The sequence below is a fragment of the Acomys russatus genome, chromosome 22 (genome assembly GCF_903995435.1).
Source record: "Acomys russatus chromosome 22, mAcoRus1.1, whole genome shotgun sequence".
Classification (NCBI taxonomy): Eukaryota; Metazoa; Chordata; class Mammalia; order Rodentia; family Muridae; genus Acomys; species Acomys russatus.
This window is the reverse complement of record NC_067158.1, coordinates 1,095,409-1,113,858: the sequence shown is the minus strand read 5'-3', so window position 1 is coordinate 1,113,858 and position 18,450 is coordinate 1,095,409. Positions and strand designations below refer to the sequence as shown.

The 18,450-nt window shown below is 39.3% G+C and overlaps 1 protein-coding gene across 4 annotated transcripts in view; it reads left to right on the top strand.

Annotated features, from left to right (window-relative positions):
- The window catches only part of Rtn4 (reticulon 4), a 56,329-nt gene that overhangs the window by 32,223 nt on the left and 5,656 nt on the right, over window positions 1-18,450 (top strand). For all 4 annotated transcript variants that reach the window (XM_051165161.1, XM_051165162.1, XM_051165163.1 and 1 more), the window contains 2 exons: window positions 11,492-11,699; window positions 14,486-14,624. In XM_051165161.1, coding sequence (XP_051021118.1) covers window positions 11,492-11,699; window positions 14,486-14,624 — 347 coding nt within the window. The remainder of the gene's footprint in view (window positions 1-11,491; window positions 11,700-14,485; window positions 14,625-18,450) is intronic.

Here is an 18,450-nt window from a genome sequence, read left to right as displayed (position 1 = left end):
TGTGGAAGACTTGGAAAATCAGCAATCGAGGGTCTTGTGCCTCAATTTGGCTGGGTAAGAAAACCTGCTCTTAAGTTTTTAGTTTATTCTATTGTGGGACTTACAGAGTTCTAGTTTTGAGGTTCTCTTGGGTTTTATGACAAGATGCTCTGGGTCAGGCTGTAGAAGACACTTGGTTTGTAAGGAAGTAAAGAATTTCTTTTTTATGTTTTAAAGTAGGGAGTAGTAAGTAACAGCAAACTCAGAAGGTTGACTTATGATGTTGTATAAGCTGGAGAAGAACCCAGAGGCCTGTGTTTGGGATTATTGTAGTTATGCCTGGATTTTAAGAAGGCAATCCTGAACCTTATCTGAAGTAGAGATGAAAAAGAAGTAACAGCTTTGAGGAAAATTAGTGAAAAAATACTTGACAGTATTGTAGGACTACGTGAAGTTGCAACCAGAATGAAACAACTATTTAGCATCAGTAGATTAAAAAAAAAAAAGCAAGCCAAATTGAGTTCCAGATTCTTTGCATTTGAAGTGCTGGAAATACCAAGAAACGATAAAGAGTAGGAAACAAACACAAAGTGAGGATTTCTTTTTGAAAGGACTGAAGGTGGGGAAGGGAAGACTAAGGACAACACGTACAGTGTGAAGCACCAGGAGAAGCCAGCTCTAACAGCGGTGGAGCAGGAGACAGTGGCTGCCCCGCTGTGAGGAGTGTAGACCTGTTTAGGATGAAGATAAAGTGACTGGAGACCCTGTCAGATTTTAGGAGAAAGTGTAATGTTGCTCTTTTTACTAGTGCTGTTGTGGATTGGGAAGGTAAACTTCTTCTGTACATGGCCTTTGTAGAAGTTTCGTAGCATTGAAGTTCAATTCAGGACAAGATGGTGTTGGAATACCACCCTATCTGGAGTGTTCTTCCCTTTTGGACTCTTAGGGATGTCCTAGTCTTGCCTACAAGTCATTTCAGTTTCTGCAAAAGCTTCAAGTGGTTGAGGTTGTGCGGACAGTGGCCAGGGCCCTGTCCAGGTCCCTGAAATGCTGGCCTTTCCCTTGAGCCTAGGCAGGAGGCAAGCTGAGAAAGGAGCTTGTCAGTAACCAGTTTTAAGAACTGCTGATCTTAAGAAAGTAACGACTTTTAATTCTAAATTTAGCTTTAAAAAAGGTGAAATTTGGGTTTTCACTTAATTAGCTTTTTGCTTTTTTTTGAAAGATTTTTTTGTGGTTGTTTAATATAAGGACTGTGTTTTAGAAAATAATAGAGAATGGCTTTGAGGTTTTTTTGTTTGTTTGTTTGTTTAAATAATGAAGTATAGGAATTAGAGGATTACCTTGTTGTATTCTGTAATCTTGAACAGTTCAGTAGACATTTGCACCTTTAACTTAACATCACTTTAGTATGTTGGTGATTAAGCCAACATAACAAGCCTTTTCCTGTTTGCAAGTTTAGGCAATGCTAAATTGATTATAATTGAATTTAACTCTGTTCTCATCAGTGGTCAGCATGTGTTTTCAGCATTGCTTTTCAGAATGATTGAGTTATTGCTTTGAGCAATAAGTTAGTGTTTGTCTTGAGCCATGGCTAAAATTAAGTATGTGCATTGCTGACGGCTTTAACTGTAGGATAGGTATTTTGTCAGTTTTATGTGAATTACAGAAACAGGTTTGCATTTTTTCCAAAATAAATGAATATGTTTTCCGTGGTTATAGAGAAGTGTAATATAGACTCAAGGGATATGTATTGCAACCAGGGATGGAAATTTATTCATTTGCTTTCCTTCTTATCCAGATCTGAATATTATTAGTTTTTATCAGGCCTGCTAGCTGATCTAAGTTCCATGTGATGACTGAGTTAAAATGAATCTTTTAAAAGAACAGTTCTAATTGTGCTACTGAAAAGGTTTTTCTTTGCTTTTCAAGTTAAGCTTGTACTGATGGTCCTGGGCTGATTCTAAAGACATTCCATGCTTTTCCCAGCTCATCTCCCATCATACCCACATCAGGCCACTGATGAATTTGCTCCCTCAACATGACTGCTTTTGTATTTGCCCATATCTTACCTTTTCTTCCAGTTTTTATTTGACCATGTAATATTTAAGAACCATTCTTCCCAGATAGACATGATTTCAGCCTTCTTTAAACTTATCTTTAGATTTGCAGTTTGTGCCATCTATTAGCATTATATATGAGCTTTTTCTGTAAATTCCTTAAAAGCAGGAACAGTAGTTTCCTCACTAGGCCTCCTAGTTGGCACTGTACAGTATTTCCATAAAATAACAGACATAGCTTTAATGGTTTGTTTACTCCTGGCCTTGAGTTTTATACATATATTTATGGTTTTAAAAAAACAACATTTTTTTTGATTGGGGATTTAGGAGTACCCGTTTCTTAAAGGAGCAGTGAAACAACTTAAGAGAATTTTAGGGGACCGGAGAGATGCTCAGCAGTTATAAATGCTGGCTTTTTTTCTAGAGGACCCAGATTAACTTCCCAGTACCCACACAGCAGCTCACAACCATTTATAACTCCAGTTCCAGGGGATCCGATGTCATCTCTGCCCTCCGTGAGTGCAAGGGCCACAAGGTACACAGACATAAATAGAGGCCAAATACTCACACATAAAAAAGTAAATACTGTTGGGTTTTGTTTCGTTGCTGTTTTGTTTTTGAGATGGGTTTTCAGCTGTCCTGGACTGTCTTTGTAGACCAGGCTGGCCTCAAACTCACAGAAATCCGCCTGTCACCGCCTCCCAAGTGCTGGGAAAGTAAATACTTTAAGTATGAAGCTGTTGCATATTCTCTTTTTCCCTAGGTGTGCAATCTCTTATAACTAAAAACTGTCAATTTTTGTGCAAGTAAGGAGTGAGTACAAGTAGATTGGTACATATTAAAGAGAACATATTTAGTTTCAACTTAAAATGGCATTAAATCTATGGCTTTTCCTATGAATGGAAAATACCATGGTTTAGAAAAAAATTGAAATGTAAAGTTAGGAGTATTTTCTACTCTGTTTTTGTATTGAATTTCCGCCCCCCCCCCCAATTAAAAAAATATTTTATGTGTATAAGTGTGTGAAGATCAGAGGATGGCTTCCATGAGTCCTGTGGGTCCAGTTGTCAGACTCTGGTCATTTGGCTTGGTGGCAGGTGCCTTACCCACTGAGTCAGCTTGAGCCAGCCCTTTTTGTGGTGATAGCTATAGGAACTAAAGTAAATAAATTATTAGTGCATTAAGTGTGGTGATAGTAGCTAGCTTGCCTTTTTTTTTTTTAATGGGGCTTTAAAATCAAAACCTGACTTCAGGCTATTTTCAATGCTAATTTGATTTAAGGCAAAATGTAATGGATGACTTCTACATCTAAGACATTTGGTCTAGCCCTATTTTTAGCTGCAGCAGATGACAGGCTGTGATTACCAGATGTATGCAGCTCTTCTTACTTTGTACTGAGTCAGTGAAAGAAACACTGAGTTCCTTTACATTTAAGTTTTAATTACGTAAAGTACACTATACAAAATAATCAGGTTTTACATTTTTCAAATTTGAAAACAAAAATAAAACTTCAGGGAATAAGTCACTTTTTTTTCTAAGTTATAGGTGTTTAAATTGGCATAAACCCCTATGTATTTCCCACAGTTTGGGGGGGGGATTTCTGTCCAGTTTATCTTGAATCTTTAAAAGGGGTGTTGATGAACATTTTATATAAAAGTTAAAAAAGTTCCTTACAAAAACAAGTCCTTTATCTGATACTTTGATAAAGGCTTTGTGTGCAGGAGTGTGCCTTCTGCATGTATGTCTGTCCCACATGTGTGCTTGGTGACCAGTAGAATAGCTGGGTTCCCTGAACTTGAGTTACAGACTGTCGTGAACCACGATGTAGGTGATGGAAGTCAAAACTGTCTTCCCTAAGAGCCTTCTCTCCAGCACCCATAATCAGAAACTTAGTTTGTATTTTCTCCCATTTTGTGGATTGTCTTCACCTTCTTCATAATGTCCTTTGAAACATAAAAGGTTTTAGTATAAGAGGTTTAACACTTTCTTTTGTGCTTATGTTTTCTTACATCATTCCGTAAGAAATACTGCCCAGTAGAAAGTCTTGAAAACCTACACCTATTTTTTCTTTTAAAATAGTTGTTATTTTTAAAGCCGCCCCCCCCCACTTGTAAGCACGTGTGGGTATGCTACAGTACACATACAGAGGCCCGAAGACACCTTGTAGGGGTTGGTTCTTGCCTTCTACCATGTGGGTCCAGTAGATGAAACATTTTAAACTTCTGTCTTTAGATTTTGATTCTATTTTGAGTAAAAATTAAAAGTATCTTTGTTACATTTAATAATGTGTGTGTGCATGTATGCCTGTGTATGTGCACTAATAAGTGTAAGGGTCCAGAGGCATCAGATCTCCTGTAGCGGAAGGTAGAGCAGTGCTCACTGTTAATAGCTGAGCCATATTTCCACCCATAAGTTAACCTTTTCTGTAATATAAAGTAGGGGAATCCAGCGGCATTCTCCTGCAGTTGGACATCCAGTTGTCCTAATGACATTGTTGGAAAGACTTCTTAGCATCCTTGTGAAAGTCACCTGACCACAAATATGAACATTGACTTCTGGTTTGTGAATTTCATTTCACTATGTCCCTGTGTAACCATGTACATGACAGCAGGGTCCGCAGTAGGTTTTGTTTTCCTTTTTCTGATCTCCAACTGTCCTCCAGCTTGCCATCCACTTGTTATTAAAAGCTGTGTAGGGAATTTTGTAATGGAGAAATATGAACCCTCTAACTTCATCGATATTTTCCAGGATTATTTTGGCTATTTCAGATGACTCCCCCCGCCCCCCTCCCCCCAGTTGCCTTGTTAGTTTTTGTTGGAGAGCCAACTGGGCTTTTGTTTTGATAGGGGTTGCACTTTTGGACTAATTAGAGGAATGTTACATGTAATCCGTGACCATGGGGTGTATTTCTGTTTAATTTAGTAATTAGTTTCTTTTAACTCTTAAGTTCTCAGTTTTTTTTTTCTCGTTTTCAGCTGTGCTCCTGGGTATTAGATCATTTGTTTGTGATTGTAAACTGTGGTTTTGAAAGTTTGTTCAGACTGCTCATTGCTGGTGTGTAGAGATACAGTGTACCTACAACCACACTAGATTTGATTATGAGTTCTAGTTGCTGTTTTGTGGCTTCCTTAGGAAACTCTAAATGTAAAATCACATTAGCTACAAATACCTTAGTTCCTTTTTGTCCAATCATTCATTACCTAACTTCTGGTCAAAGACTTCAAGGACATTTTTGGGAGTGAAGTGTCAAAGAGATGTTACCCCTGTCTTCCCCTTGGTTTTAAGGGGGAAGATACCAGTGTTGCACCATGAAGAATGATGTCCACTCTGGTCTTGTAGATTTCATTTTTATCAGTCTGAGGATAATTCTTGTTTTCTCTTGCTGTTTTGTTGACTGTTAATTATAAAATAGTGTCGGACCTTTGTCAGATGCTTTTATGGCAACTGTCGTGGCAGGTGTGTCTTAGTCCTATTTCGTTTATATGGTGTATCTGTGGCTTGTTCATATGTTGCACCAACTTTGCATTCTCAGAACAGATCTCTTTAAGCTATGATATAATCTATATATGTTGCAGGATTTGACTTGTTAGTATTATGGTGAAAATACTGTTCTGTATTCATTCATATGGGATGTTGATCTGTAGTTTCCTACTGATGTCTTTGTCAGATTTGGGTCTCTGAATTGAACAAATTTCTACATTAGCTAATGATATAAAGCTCCTGTGAATATCAGAAGCATGTAGATAAATTTCTTGGGATTTTATATCCTTCCTCCTTGCAGCTTCATGGACAACCTCTTTACAAAATGGGGTTGAAAATCCTTTTGTATTGCCACAGTGCTTTGGAGAATATATTCTGTCCTGTGTGTGATTACCAGTGTGTAGGTCTCTCACCCCTTGCCTGTTTTTCCCTCATGGTCTCATCAGTGTCTCTTCTACAGCATCCCTAGGACTTCCTTCAACTTGACTATCATGGTATTTGCTTTGAGGTAGTCATGTGCTTTCTTTCATGCAGTATGTGTGAACTTCCATGATTTCCAGAGTTCTTATATTTATTGAAAAAAATCTTACAGCATCTGATCATTTATTAGCAGGCAGCATGCTCTCTCTGTGTATGGGTGAGTCTGTCCCTGCCAACACTTGTGTGTGGATGTCAATGCTCTGTGACAGTACTTGGGCACAGAGACAGGATTTCGTCTTGGCCTGGAGCTGCCAGATGAGGCTAGGCTGTAAGGCCAGGGAGCCCAGGATCTGTCTGTGTGGTCCTGGCACTAGGATTACAAGTGTTTATCACCACGCCTGACCCTTTTACATGTGTTCTGGGCATTGGACTTAGGCCCTTGTGCTTCCCAACAAGCACTGTACCAATTGAGTTTCCCCCCAAATACATGGGTTCTCCTTATGTAGGAAATCTTCCTGGGAGAATAGCACTCATGGTACTGTTTTTTAGTAGTATTAAATAGGGATTAGTTAAGAGTATTTTGTGATTGTAAATTGTGATTGCCACTAGAATGAGATTATTTCAAAGCGTACAGAAATGCATAAAGAAGCAGGTAAGACTTACTTATAATCCTAGTATTAAAAAATAAAAATGCTATTTAGTAGAGTTTGTTTGTTTTTTGTTTTTTCCCCTAAACTTTATGGTTAGACATATTTTTTGTTTGGTTTGTTTGTCTTGAGACAGGGTCTTGCTATATTTAGCCCAAACTGGTCTCAGATTCACTGTGTAACTCAGGCTGGCCTTGTACTCATGATTTTTTAAATACGGTTTTCCAGTAGCTTTATAAACATCTCACTTTCTTTACAGACCAGTGTTTCCATTATATGTACACTAGTTTTAATAAAATTCATTCTTTTAAAAGGCATTTTCAAAAACTTGATGGGCCAATGAGATAGCTCAGTGTTTAAAGGTGCTTGGCACCAAGCCTGACATCCTGAATTCAATTCCTGGAACCCACATGATGGAAAGAAAGACCCAATTCCTTTAAACTATCTTGATTTCTATACATGTGCTATAGGATGTGCATGTGAATATTTAAAAATCTAATATTTGGCAGGCGCGTGTAAGTGCCTGTAAGCCCAGCACTTAGGGAGGCAAAGGCAGGTGATCTCTGTGAGTTCAAGGCCAACCTGGCCTACGACAGCCAAGGCTACACAGAGAAACTCTGGCAGCCAAGGCTACACAGAGAAACTCTGTCTCTAAAAACCAAAACAAACAGCAACAAAATAACCTAATTCTTTTCTGCTCTGACAAAGTACTTGTCAGATATATTGCAGTAAGCTCTTAGCTACCCTGTCTTGCTGGTGAGTAAACTGCTGTAACACTGCTGGTGTCTGTGTTGGCTAGTTTTATGTCAGCTTAATACAAGCAAGCGTCATCTGGTAAGAGGAAACCCCAATTGAGAAATTGCTCCCATAAGATCGTCTGTGGCATTTTCTTAATTAATGATTCATGGGAGAGTGCCCAGACCACTCATTGTGGTGGTGTCATTCCTGAGCTGGTCATTCTGTGTTCTATAAGAAAGCAGGCTGAGCACGCCATGCAGAACATTGCCACTAAGCAGCGTCCCTCATGGTTTCTGCATCAGCTTCTGCTTTCAAGCTCCTGCTCTATTTGAGTTCCTGTCCTGACTTCCTTCAGGGATGGATTATGATGTAGACATGTAAGCAAAAAAACAAAAAACAAAAAACAAACAAACAAACAAAACAACAACAACAAAAAAAAACCTCTCCTCCCCAATTTGCTTTTGGTCATGGTATATCACCATAGCAATAGCAACCCTAAGGATAGTATCCATTATCTTTTTAATTTCATGTAAATGTTCTTCTTGGCCTCTGATTCGTTTTCCATGCAGTGACTCTTTGCCTATATTCTGCCATTCATCAAGCATGCAGATATGCAACATTTGAAGAAGTTGAATGTGATGACCCTTCAGTTTGCTGATTTAACAATAGGAAGTCTCATTCTATCTGGCCTGCCACTTCTAACATTTAAAAAACTTTTATTTTTTTGGTTTTTTTTTTTTTCATATTTCGACTATGTAGCTTAAAATTATTTGAAAAGTGATAAGATTATATACTTGTATTTTGGCACATAATATGTTTCTGAGAAGGTTTAGTTTAAAACATTAAACAGTCTAGATCTTAAAAGAAGACCTATTTTAAAGTTGGCATAGGTGTAGGCCAATGCCAAAAGTTCATTATTAGGACCCACTGATAAGAATTTGAGTGGGCACACCTGTGATTCCAGCACTCAGGGAGGCAGAGGCAGGAGGATCTCTGTGAGTTAGAGGCTAGCCTGGTCTACAAAGTTAGTTCAAGATGGCCAGGGTTACACAGAGAACCCTGTCTCAACAAAAGAATTTTGAGTATAGGACTGATGTGTTACTTTACGTTAAGTATAAGTTATGTTAGCTTCTGAAGGGAAAAGAAATTGGAAGACGGTTGCCTTTTGTTAAAACAAGTCAGGAGAGGTTCAAGTCTCATCTAAAGTTATACAGTTGCAGAGCTAGTACTAGGAGGTAGGTCTCTGGGGGCCTGAGCTTGGTCTTTATGTTCACTAATATAGAACATGTAGATTAATTGTAAATCTTGTCTAATCAATAAATCAGAATAGTCTCTGGTTGTTAAATATACACACACTTTGCATATTGATTTGAGTGTTAGATGTTTTTAATGAGGCATAGTGGGTGCTCCTGCATTTTTTTTTTTCATTTTTTTTTTTTTTTTGTTCATCTTAGTAGTAGGGATACTAACGAGAGTGCTTTGAGAACCAGGTTTGTTTGTTTTTTGTTTTTTAGACACGTTTTCTCTGTGTAGCCTTGGTCTCGAGTGCACAGCGATTCACCCACCTCTGCCTCCTGAGTGCTAGGACTAAAGTATATGCCACCACGCCTGGCAACTGAAAGCGCCATCTTTATATGAGTATTAAAGTGATTGGATATTAAATGGAAGAGAAGGATGAAATCTGATTATTTTTCTGTTCTAGGTTGGTGTTATCTTAAATTTGTGTGTATGTATTTGGGAACACCTGTGTGGAGGTCAGAGGTCAAGCTAGTAACATTTGTTCTCAACTTTTACTTGGGTTCTGGGGAATCATCAGTAAGCATCTTATGCCTCAAGACATCTAAGTTTTAAAATCTTTTTTTCCTATGTGGTTTTTAAAGTGATATGTTTGTGTGTAACATTGTAGCTCATGTTAGTAACTTAATCATAATGTTGAAATTTTTCTTTTTTTACGTTTTTACTACTTAAGTACCTGGATAATAAAGATGATGATACTGGCAGTATTAATTAGTAACACAACAAATAACAATCTTCACTTTACTAATTTATTAATACTGAGCCCTATATTTATATATGCTTTATATTAATCATCTTATTGATGGAAATTTTCAATTCATTTTCCTCATTTAATGAATCACATCTCAATGAGACAATTGCTAATTTTATATGCAGTTTAATGGTGAAGCTCTAAGTGTGCAGGGGTTTAGTGACTTACGGAGGTTACATCGCTGGTAATGTAGGCTGCTGTTGGGAGTCTAGGTCACCCAGCTCTAGAGCCTTAAGTCTGGTCTTACATAAGCCACTGTTAGAGGACACAGGGGAGCCTCACAGGAATTACACTGCCATTGCTATCTATGTAATGTCACTCACTACCTTCCTTGCACTCCCATGGGGGGAGGATGACATTTTTAGAGCTTCTGGAAGATGGAAGTCCTGCACCTTTAAGTTTCCTGGATCCTAATGACAGCTGGATTCCTCACAGTTTTAAATTTTCCTGAGCCTCTTTGTCCCACTCTTGTTCCTGTTACAGTGTAATATTTACTTTAAAATTTACCTAGTTGTGTTTATAAGCCCAGGTAGTCCTAGAAAAGATACTTAACATTTTAGAGTTGAAGAGCCTTAAAAGTGCATTTCCCATTTTCCGGCTTTCTATTCATTTCACTAGGCTGTCTTTCTGTTTTTGAGTTACCGTTCACCATGCTATGTGTGCCTAGCTGGCCTGGCACTGGCTATTTCAGTCTAGTTAGCCTCAAACCTGCAACAGTTGTGCCTCAGTCTCTCAGGTGATAGAATAGTACCATCAGGCTAACCTAGATTGAATTTCAGTGTATTCTCAGTGTCGGAAATTGACTGTGACATCATTCGTAGTGTCGTTTTGACAGCACAGATTAGGCTATTTCAAGGTCTGGTCAGTCCTCAGATATTTTGATAGTAACAAATTGCATTCATCAGAACTGGTGCAGTGTTACAGATGAGGCTTAAAATCACAGTCTGACAACAGGCAGCAGAGGGCCTGTGAGTAATACATGGAACAGAGGTCTGGCCCAGGATGTGCACATGCTGGGCGTGTGCTCTACTGGTGAGCTACATTTCAAGCTCCACCTTCTCAGTGCTTAAGATATATACTCAGGGGAATTAAGAGCTTTGTAGTAGTAGTGCTTTATAGCTCTCACATACATATTTTTCCCTATAAAAGTACCTCCAATGGTAAATGGAAACCGGGCCTATTTAGGAGTTCTAGGGATCAAAAACAAAGTATCCATTTAAACTGTTACTTTAAAAAGTTATCTCCTTCATCTTAAAATTAGCAGGAATTAAAATTTTTACTTGACTATATCCATATTTGTTTTATTAGCGTGGAGGGTTGTTTTTTTTTGTTGTTGTTTTGTTTTTTTTTGTTTTTTGAGGTTTTTGTTTTGCTGCTCCCAGTTGTTCACCATCTAGAGAAGTAAATACCATGTAGCCTGTCAAAGAGCCCTTTGCTACACTGCAGAGTTCTCCCTGGGTTGAGTACAATCTGATCTTGAGACCACAAACCTGTGGTTATTTGAGCCTTGCTAAATTGCTTAGAACAGCTACATATCAAATGTTACAGAATACTATAGTATGTAGGGTTTGGATATTTTGGGGTTTTTTGGCCCTACAGTTTTTATGACATTTTTTTTCTCTTGAGGAAATTAGTTTTTTACATGTCTGAATGCTGTTTCCCCTCTGCCTTTTACTGTAGGTCACTTTTATTAGTACCAGGCTAAGATACCATTTTAGGAGTCCCAAAGAGAGCTTCTAAAAGCCAAGTTAAAAGTTCAGCTGTTAAAAAGTTTCAAATTTTCAATTTTTTGTCAAATTTTATTTTCTATACTTAAGTCTTATTTCAGTAGCCCCTTTTGTATGTACTGTTTTCTCTGTAATTGCAGTGTCATGAATAGTATAAAGAAGAAATGTCTCAAGATGATTTTAAGTGACCTCTGCTAGGACTGAGACATTTAATTGTATAGCTAGAATGATTTGGTCACTCAGGTGGGAGGTTGGCATGAGAGGAGGACTGTGGTAAAAATACAAACATAGCATTATACTGACAGGCTTGTGTCTTCTTTTTGTAGAGCATGTGCATGTGTAGATCCAACGGTTAAGATAGTATTCTAATTTCAGACTTGTTCTTTGACTTTTTAGTTGTTGACCTCCTCTACTGGAGAGACATCAAGAAGACTGGAGTGGTGTTTGGTGCCAGCTTATTCCTGCTGCTGTCTTTGACAGTGTTCAGCATTGTCAGTGTGACGGCCTACATTGCCTTGGCCTTGCTCTCTGTGACTATCAGCTTTAGGATATATAAGGGTGTGATCCAGGCTATCCAGAAGTCAGATGAAGGCCACCCATTCAGGTGAGATGTCTGGAAACAAGGCAACAGTGTGAACAGGATTGGTATTAAGACTTCATCTTCTATCTGTAGGATTATAGGCATGTGCTTTCTTTGTTGCTTAGAGATAATTATATCAGGAGCATCTACCTTTGAGATTTCTTGTGGTAGAAAAGACTAGACTCCCAATAATACTTATTGTTAGGTACTGGTCATCACAGTGAGTTTTAGGATGGTGAATTGTTATTGTCTTTACTGTTCACACCTTTACCCATTGTCCTCTTTGGTACATATTCTTATCTACACTTTCCTCAGTTTCTCAGGGCATTACACAGAGAGGGGAGACATGATTTTTTTTTAAATAACTTCAAATTGGAGTTTCAGAATGATAGTTGTATGCCACAGACCATTAGCAAGTATTATTATTATTTTTTTTTTTAAGATTTATTTATTATGTATACAGTGTTCTGCCTACATGTACAGTTGCACACCAGAAGAGGGCACCAGATCTCATTATAGATGGCTGTGAGCCACCATATGGTTGCTGGGAATTGAACTCAGGACCTTTGGAAGAGCAGCCAGTGCTCTTAACCTCTGAGCCATCTCTCCAGCCCCAGCAAGTATTATTTTTAAAGCACTTAAAATGAAATATATGAAAATGTTATAAAGGTATAACTTCGAAATTATTCACAGTATTAGTTTTATATATCATTAAATTTTAAAGATTTTTTTTAAAAAGATGCCCAGTTTATTTTTTTGTTTCTTTTTAGACATTCCTTTTTTACAAAGGCATTTTAGACTTTTAACATTTTAGCTGATGTGCCAGTTTAGGCCTATTGGACACTTTTTTAGTTGCCTAGTCATACTGGTACAGGTGAAATTATGTAGTTCATTCATCTGTGGTAAGGGGGAACAGTGAGCAGTATATTATACTGTCAGAAACATGCCAGTTAAACTACTATGGATGTCTACCAGGTGGCACTGATGCAGGGTGCTCTTTGTAGCAGAACCAGCAGCAGTGATACAAAGAACAGTACCAAAGTTTTATCAGCCAGAAATGTGTATTTCTAAGAGTTGTATAGGCAGGGCTTAGATGATGGCTTTGTGGGCAGGACTGCTTGTTGTGAAAGCAGTTCTGATTCACAGCACCTGCATAAAAACTGGTCAGTGTTGGGGGTCGGAAGCAATTGGATCCTGGGAGCTTGTTGGCCAGCCTAGGCAAAAATGAGCTTCACATGTACATATGCCAAACACACGTATAGAATTTAGAATTTCATAAATAATTTACAGGTGGTTTAAAAGTTGGCTGGGAAACTTTGAATGTTCAATTTGATGTTTATTAGTAACATTGATATACTGGTGCCGTACACTGTTGTACTAGTAAAGAAATAGTCTTGATTCCAAATAGTCTATGTTTAAGTAAGAAAAAAATGATGTCTGTATTCAGAGCTGGATGTGGTACAGTATAATGTGGAAGAAACGCTGTTTTGGAGTAGATTACACTGGGGTCTTAGGGACTCGTATCTGCTGAGGCTTCCTGTCTCGGTAGAGTCTGAAGTGAGGCTGATTCATGGTACAAGTTGTCACTAGAGGCAAGAAGTGAACTTTGCTTTAGGGAATAGCATGATGACAAGGCATTACGTATTGGGGGGAGGGGGTTAAAATGACTAATTTCCAGTTTCAACATAGGGAGCAGTGGGAAGGTTAACAAAGATAGATGGGCTCTCTGTCTGAAAAGTTGGAAACAGAATTAAGTATAGTGCTTGAGCTGGAAATGATTGGAAAACATCTCTTTATCTAATTTAGAGAGTTGGAAATTTGGCCCAGAGAATTTAAGTGCTTTTTTGCAAGACAATTTAGCTAGAAAATAGCTGATCTTCTATTGCCCACCTGAGTTCAACCCAGACTCTGCTATTTTAGGAAGCTCAGATAAGGCTTATCTGGCATTGACTAAGAGACTAGATTAGGCTAGATTATAAACAGGCTTGGACACTGATAGAATATTTTAGTGTGCAAATAACAGATCCTTAATATGAGTGATGCAGGAGACACATTTGGGGCAGGCATATTTCTAAGGTAGGAGTATGAGGCAGGGTTGTCTCAGAGGACACGTATGTGGGGAAATAGGATTAGTTGGGTATGGCGCTTCAGACAGAATAGTTTAGCTAAATTGTCGTCATTGATATAGTTAATGACTACCTCTAAATTACCTTCTTAAATGGTACACTTGCTGCTACAGCATACGTGAGGACATGAATGTTGAGAATGAATATTATGTTTATTGGTATTTCCGCTGTACTTTTGGCAGCTATTTTACAGTTTTGACAGTTTCCCATAAAGGTGCAGGTGGAAATGAATAGGGTCTTTGGTAGCTGAATCTAATGAGACAGTATAATTTTCTTAGTAACTTGAAGGCAAAGCTGTGCTAAACACTTTGCTCATTATAACTAACTCCTCTCAATAACTTCCATTTTAAATGAGGAGGCAGGCTTAGAAGATTAAGTTTGCAAAATTAGATGACTGAGAAATGATAGCACTTTAAGTTTGCTTGTTCTATTAACTTAGACATTTTGGGTTTGTTTTCTTTGAGACAGGGTTTCATTCTGTAGCCCAGGTTGGTCTGGAACTAGGAACAGTCCTTAGTCTCTGCCTCTCAGGTGCTGTGATGATTATAAGCATGAGCCACCCAGCCAGCTTACTTGGGATTTTCATGGTACACTGTTATAAACTTAACCTCCTCTTTTATAGGTCTGTGGTTGCTGATTGACATTGGGGATCAGTGGCAGTTATGGTCTGTTTTGTTTTCTTAGGGCATATTTGGAATCTGAAGTTGCTGTATCAGAGGAACTGGTTCAGAAATACAGTAATTCTGCTCTTGGGCATGTGAACAGCACAATAAAGGAACTCAGGCGCCTCTTCTTAGTTGATGATTTAGTGGATTCCCTAAAGGTAAGTTTATTTTACTTTTCACTTCTGATATATTATAGTAGTGTGTGTATGTATGTATGTATGTATAGACTTTAATTTCAGAAAGATTAGCAGTATGAAATTCTATTTTTCTATATTCAAATAAATCATGAAGATGTAATGAAATAACATGAATGTAAATTTAGGTTTTAAAATTCCGTGTCCTATGTTTAGACTTGTATGAGAACTATAGTTTGCCCCTTTTCTCCTTAAGGAAAAATATTTTTTAGAAAGAGAAATTGAGAAGAAGATATATTCGATTGTGGGTTTTACAAACCCAAAGGTTAAGAAAAGTGGGTTGGTGACTTCTGCAGATGGACGTTCGTGCTTCACAAAGGGACCTGGGTAGCTCTCAGATCTGCATAGGCAAAAGAGTAAGACAGAGTGCCTTCTCCTCCTTTAAAGCTGACAGATAGCAAACACCTGATCACTCAGGTGCACACTCTGAGGGAAGGGTCTTTCTGGGTGAACTGTGGGGTTCCACTACACGAGAACTTGCTTTCTGCGTATTTCTGTATATAGGTTATTTCCACTGTGTAAGTATACTTTATGAGTCCAGGATGTTTGTTTAAAACTCTTACTTAAAAAACAGAACTGGGCAGGGGGGGAGAAACAGAACTGGATTTAGAAATAAAAAACATACGCAGTCCATTTTATAAACTCAAGTGATCATGGGCAACACATGCCTTTAGTCCCACCACTCAAAGCAGAACGAGGGACCAGTCTGTGAGGTCAAGGCTAGTCTGGTCTACATAGAGAGTTCTAGACCACCCAAAACTACACATAGTTAAGACCCTGTCTCCAAAAAAGTAAATAAAAATAAATTGTAGCACTCGAGTCTGAGGTAGGAGGACCAGATTTAGTGACAGTATTTCCTTTCTGAAGAGTTCCTGCATGTTGGCTGTATGGCTGTGTTTATCCATGGAGAAACAAATGACTTTTCCTTCTGGGGATGGACTCCTAATTTGAATATTTTTTAAAAAATGGTGATAGATATCATCTTTTGATTGAAATTACTTTGATTTCTAGTTAATAAAATGAAAACATTTTAATTTCAAGAAAACAAATTGTCGTTTTTATAATACACAAGCTCTAAAACTTTGACAGAACAGCTTTTAAAGAAACCAGCTTTGGTGTCATCAGTTTATAAAATGTGCATTTTTAGATTCTAGGTCACAATTATCACTTATATTTGAAACCTTCCTCTGAAATTGAACATTAGAATCACTTTTGCAAGCACGTGACCTCCCACCCCTATTTCTCACTCTGCTTAAATTCCTTTCCTCCCCTTTCCCCAGTATGAGGGAAGAGTTCATTTCAGTTGTTGTCAAAGAAATGGTCTGTTGCAGTTATTATATCTGTATGGCCTAGGAAGCCCATAACAGACACAATGAGACTAAAGTGTAATTTAAAGCTGGAAGCACTACGCTGGGCAGAATCTAAACTGCTACTAATCTACCAGTAACTTAACCTAACCTACTCTAAACCTATGTCCTCATAACCTACTACATCCCAACCACTTGCCAATCTGACCCTCCTGGGCAGCTTCTCTCCACCAACTGTCCTCTCTCAACTGTCAACTCCAGGCTCCCACCCCTCTCCTGGAAGCCTCGCCTTCCACTTCCTGTCCTTCTGCCCAGCTGATTGGTTAAACAGTGCGTTATTGACAACTGCTCATCCAGTCGGCATTCCTCCACAATGGTCCAATTCCAGGGCTCTGCAGTCAGCGCCTGAGATGAGCTGGCAACATGCGCGTACTGGGTTTACTCCTGGTAGATGCCTTGGGCAAATGGAAATAGGACATGTTACAGATTTCTCTCTTTAACTTCCTGTCTCGTTGTTCCATTTGTTTTGCACTCCTGAAATCAATTTTAAGATTTTTAATCCTAGACAAGATTTCAAGTGTCTACAAAATGATCAATAGTCCATTTTCCTGTCAGAGTATGGGCCAGATCAATCACTGTTGAAATATACTTCTTAATCCATCCAGAATGTAGCTCAGACATTCAGTACTGTAAGCATTTTAGGCCTCTTAAGACATTGGGTCTTACACTGCTGCAGTATTGCCCAGGCTACCACTGAGCTCCCCTCCTGCTGCAGCCACAGACAGAGCACAGGCTTGCATCACCTAGTGCTGTAGCAGGAGTGTTTCCTACCTGCTTAAGGGTTAATTCAGATTTTGTAATTAATATGTATAAGGATCTTTACTGAGGGCTCTTTTTGTTGTTGTTTTTTTGGGGGGCGTATATTTTGAGAGAGGCATATTTTATATAAGCTTATTTGGGAAGGTAAAGGATCTGGAGTTTTAATTTCCTGCAGTTCTAGTTTAATTTCTCTGGGAACACTGACTGGAAGATGCCTGCTTTAGAAATTCAGGGCATTAGCTATTAAGCCCTGTTTGTCCCTACCTCCTGTTATAAAAGAAAAGTGTATCACACCCGCTGAGGTCATCTTTGGCATCCCTAGAAGGAGGCCTAAAGCTTTATTAGAAAGTTTCTATGTTGTAGACCAAGCATGTGCACACGAATTCCCTCCGTGTGTGTGTGCGCGCGCGCGCGCGCGCCCAAACAGGTAAAGGGATAACCTTGGGGTGTTGGTCCTCACATTCTACCTTGTTTCACTTTATTGCTGTTGCTTCTATCTCAGAAGCTTCTGGGGTTCTTGGACACTTAGGAGGCTGAGAACTGCTTGAGAGCAGTACCATTGAGGCAGAGGGGAGGGGGGAAAGAAGCGCACATACGCACACACGCGCACACACACACACATGCACACCTTGCCCTTTGAAACACCACATCCAAGAAATCGTTATTTAATGGGGAGTAAACCTGGACATTTCAGTGAGTTCTTACATGTTTAGCAAAGCTTTGTGTGACAAAGACTAGACTTCATATGATATTTGCCTGATATGTAACTATAATGTTTCAAGATAGAATTTTTGAAGCTTTTTATTGGTTCTTTGTGAATCAATCATGCACCCCAATCCCACTCATATCCCTACCTTGCAATTCCCCCCCCCCAAATAAATGAATAAATGAATGAATGAATGGAAAACACCTCGTCATGGAAGCTGCAGTGTGCCAGTGTGTCCCACATTCTGCCCTTTTGTCATATATCTTTACTCGCAAATGTTCATCTCAATGAATCTGTCTTGAGGCATCTGGCCTCTGCTAACACTCGTCAATACTGTATTCTTACTGGGACTCCTCGGTTAACCCCGTTGCCCTGCGTTGTGGAGATCCTGCAGCTTTCGGTCTGTGGGGCTGGCCCTTTGAAACGCTCAGAAGTTCATAGATGAGGTAGGTTTTAGGGTGGACCAGCCCAAAGCCCTGGATCTGGGCCTAGGTGGTAGCTGAGTTGGTCAGCCTGACAGTTCTCCCGCACCTGCAGCACTAGGGCGAGCTTTACAGCACTGTTCCATCTAGTTCCCCCAATGCCACAGCTGCCATTGCCAAAACCAGTAAGGGGCAGGGTCAGCTTTCCTGCTCTCATCCTCTCAGCCAGGCACACCTGCCCGGCTCACCACACCCATGCCACCAGAGCCAGCTCTGCCATGCTGCCCACACTCCTGAATGCTAACGCTGTTGAGGGGCTACACCAGCTCCCACACTCATACCTTCAGGCCTGGTCCACCCAAGCCTTTTCCATCCCTGATGGAAGGGCCAGCTCTCTCGCCTTCACACCTGCAGACGGCTTACACTCACCACCACCAGGTTCAGCTCTGTTGTGCTGCCTAGGTGGTGTAAGGCCTTGGGATATAATACTAAATCTGTGCCTGGGCAGGGTGTCCTACACTCTAAAAACAGCTCAT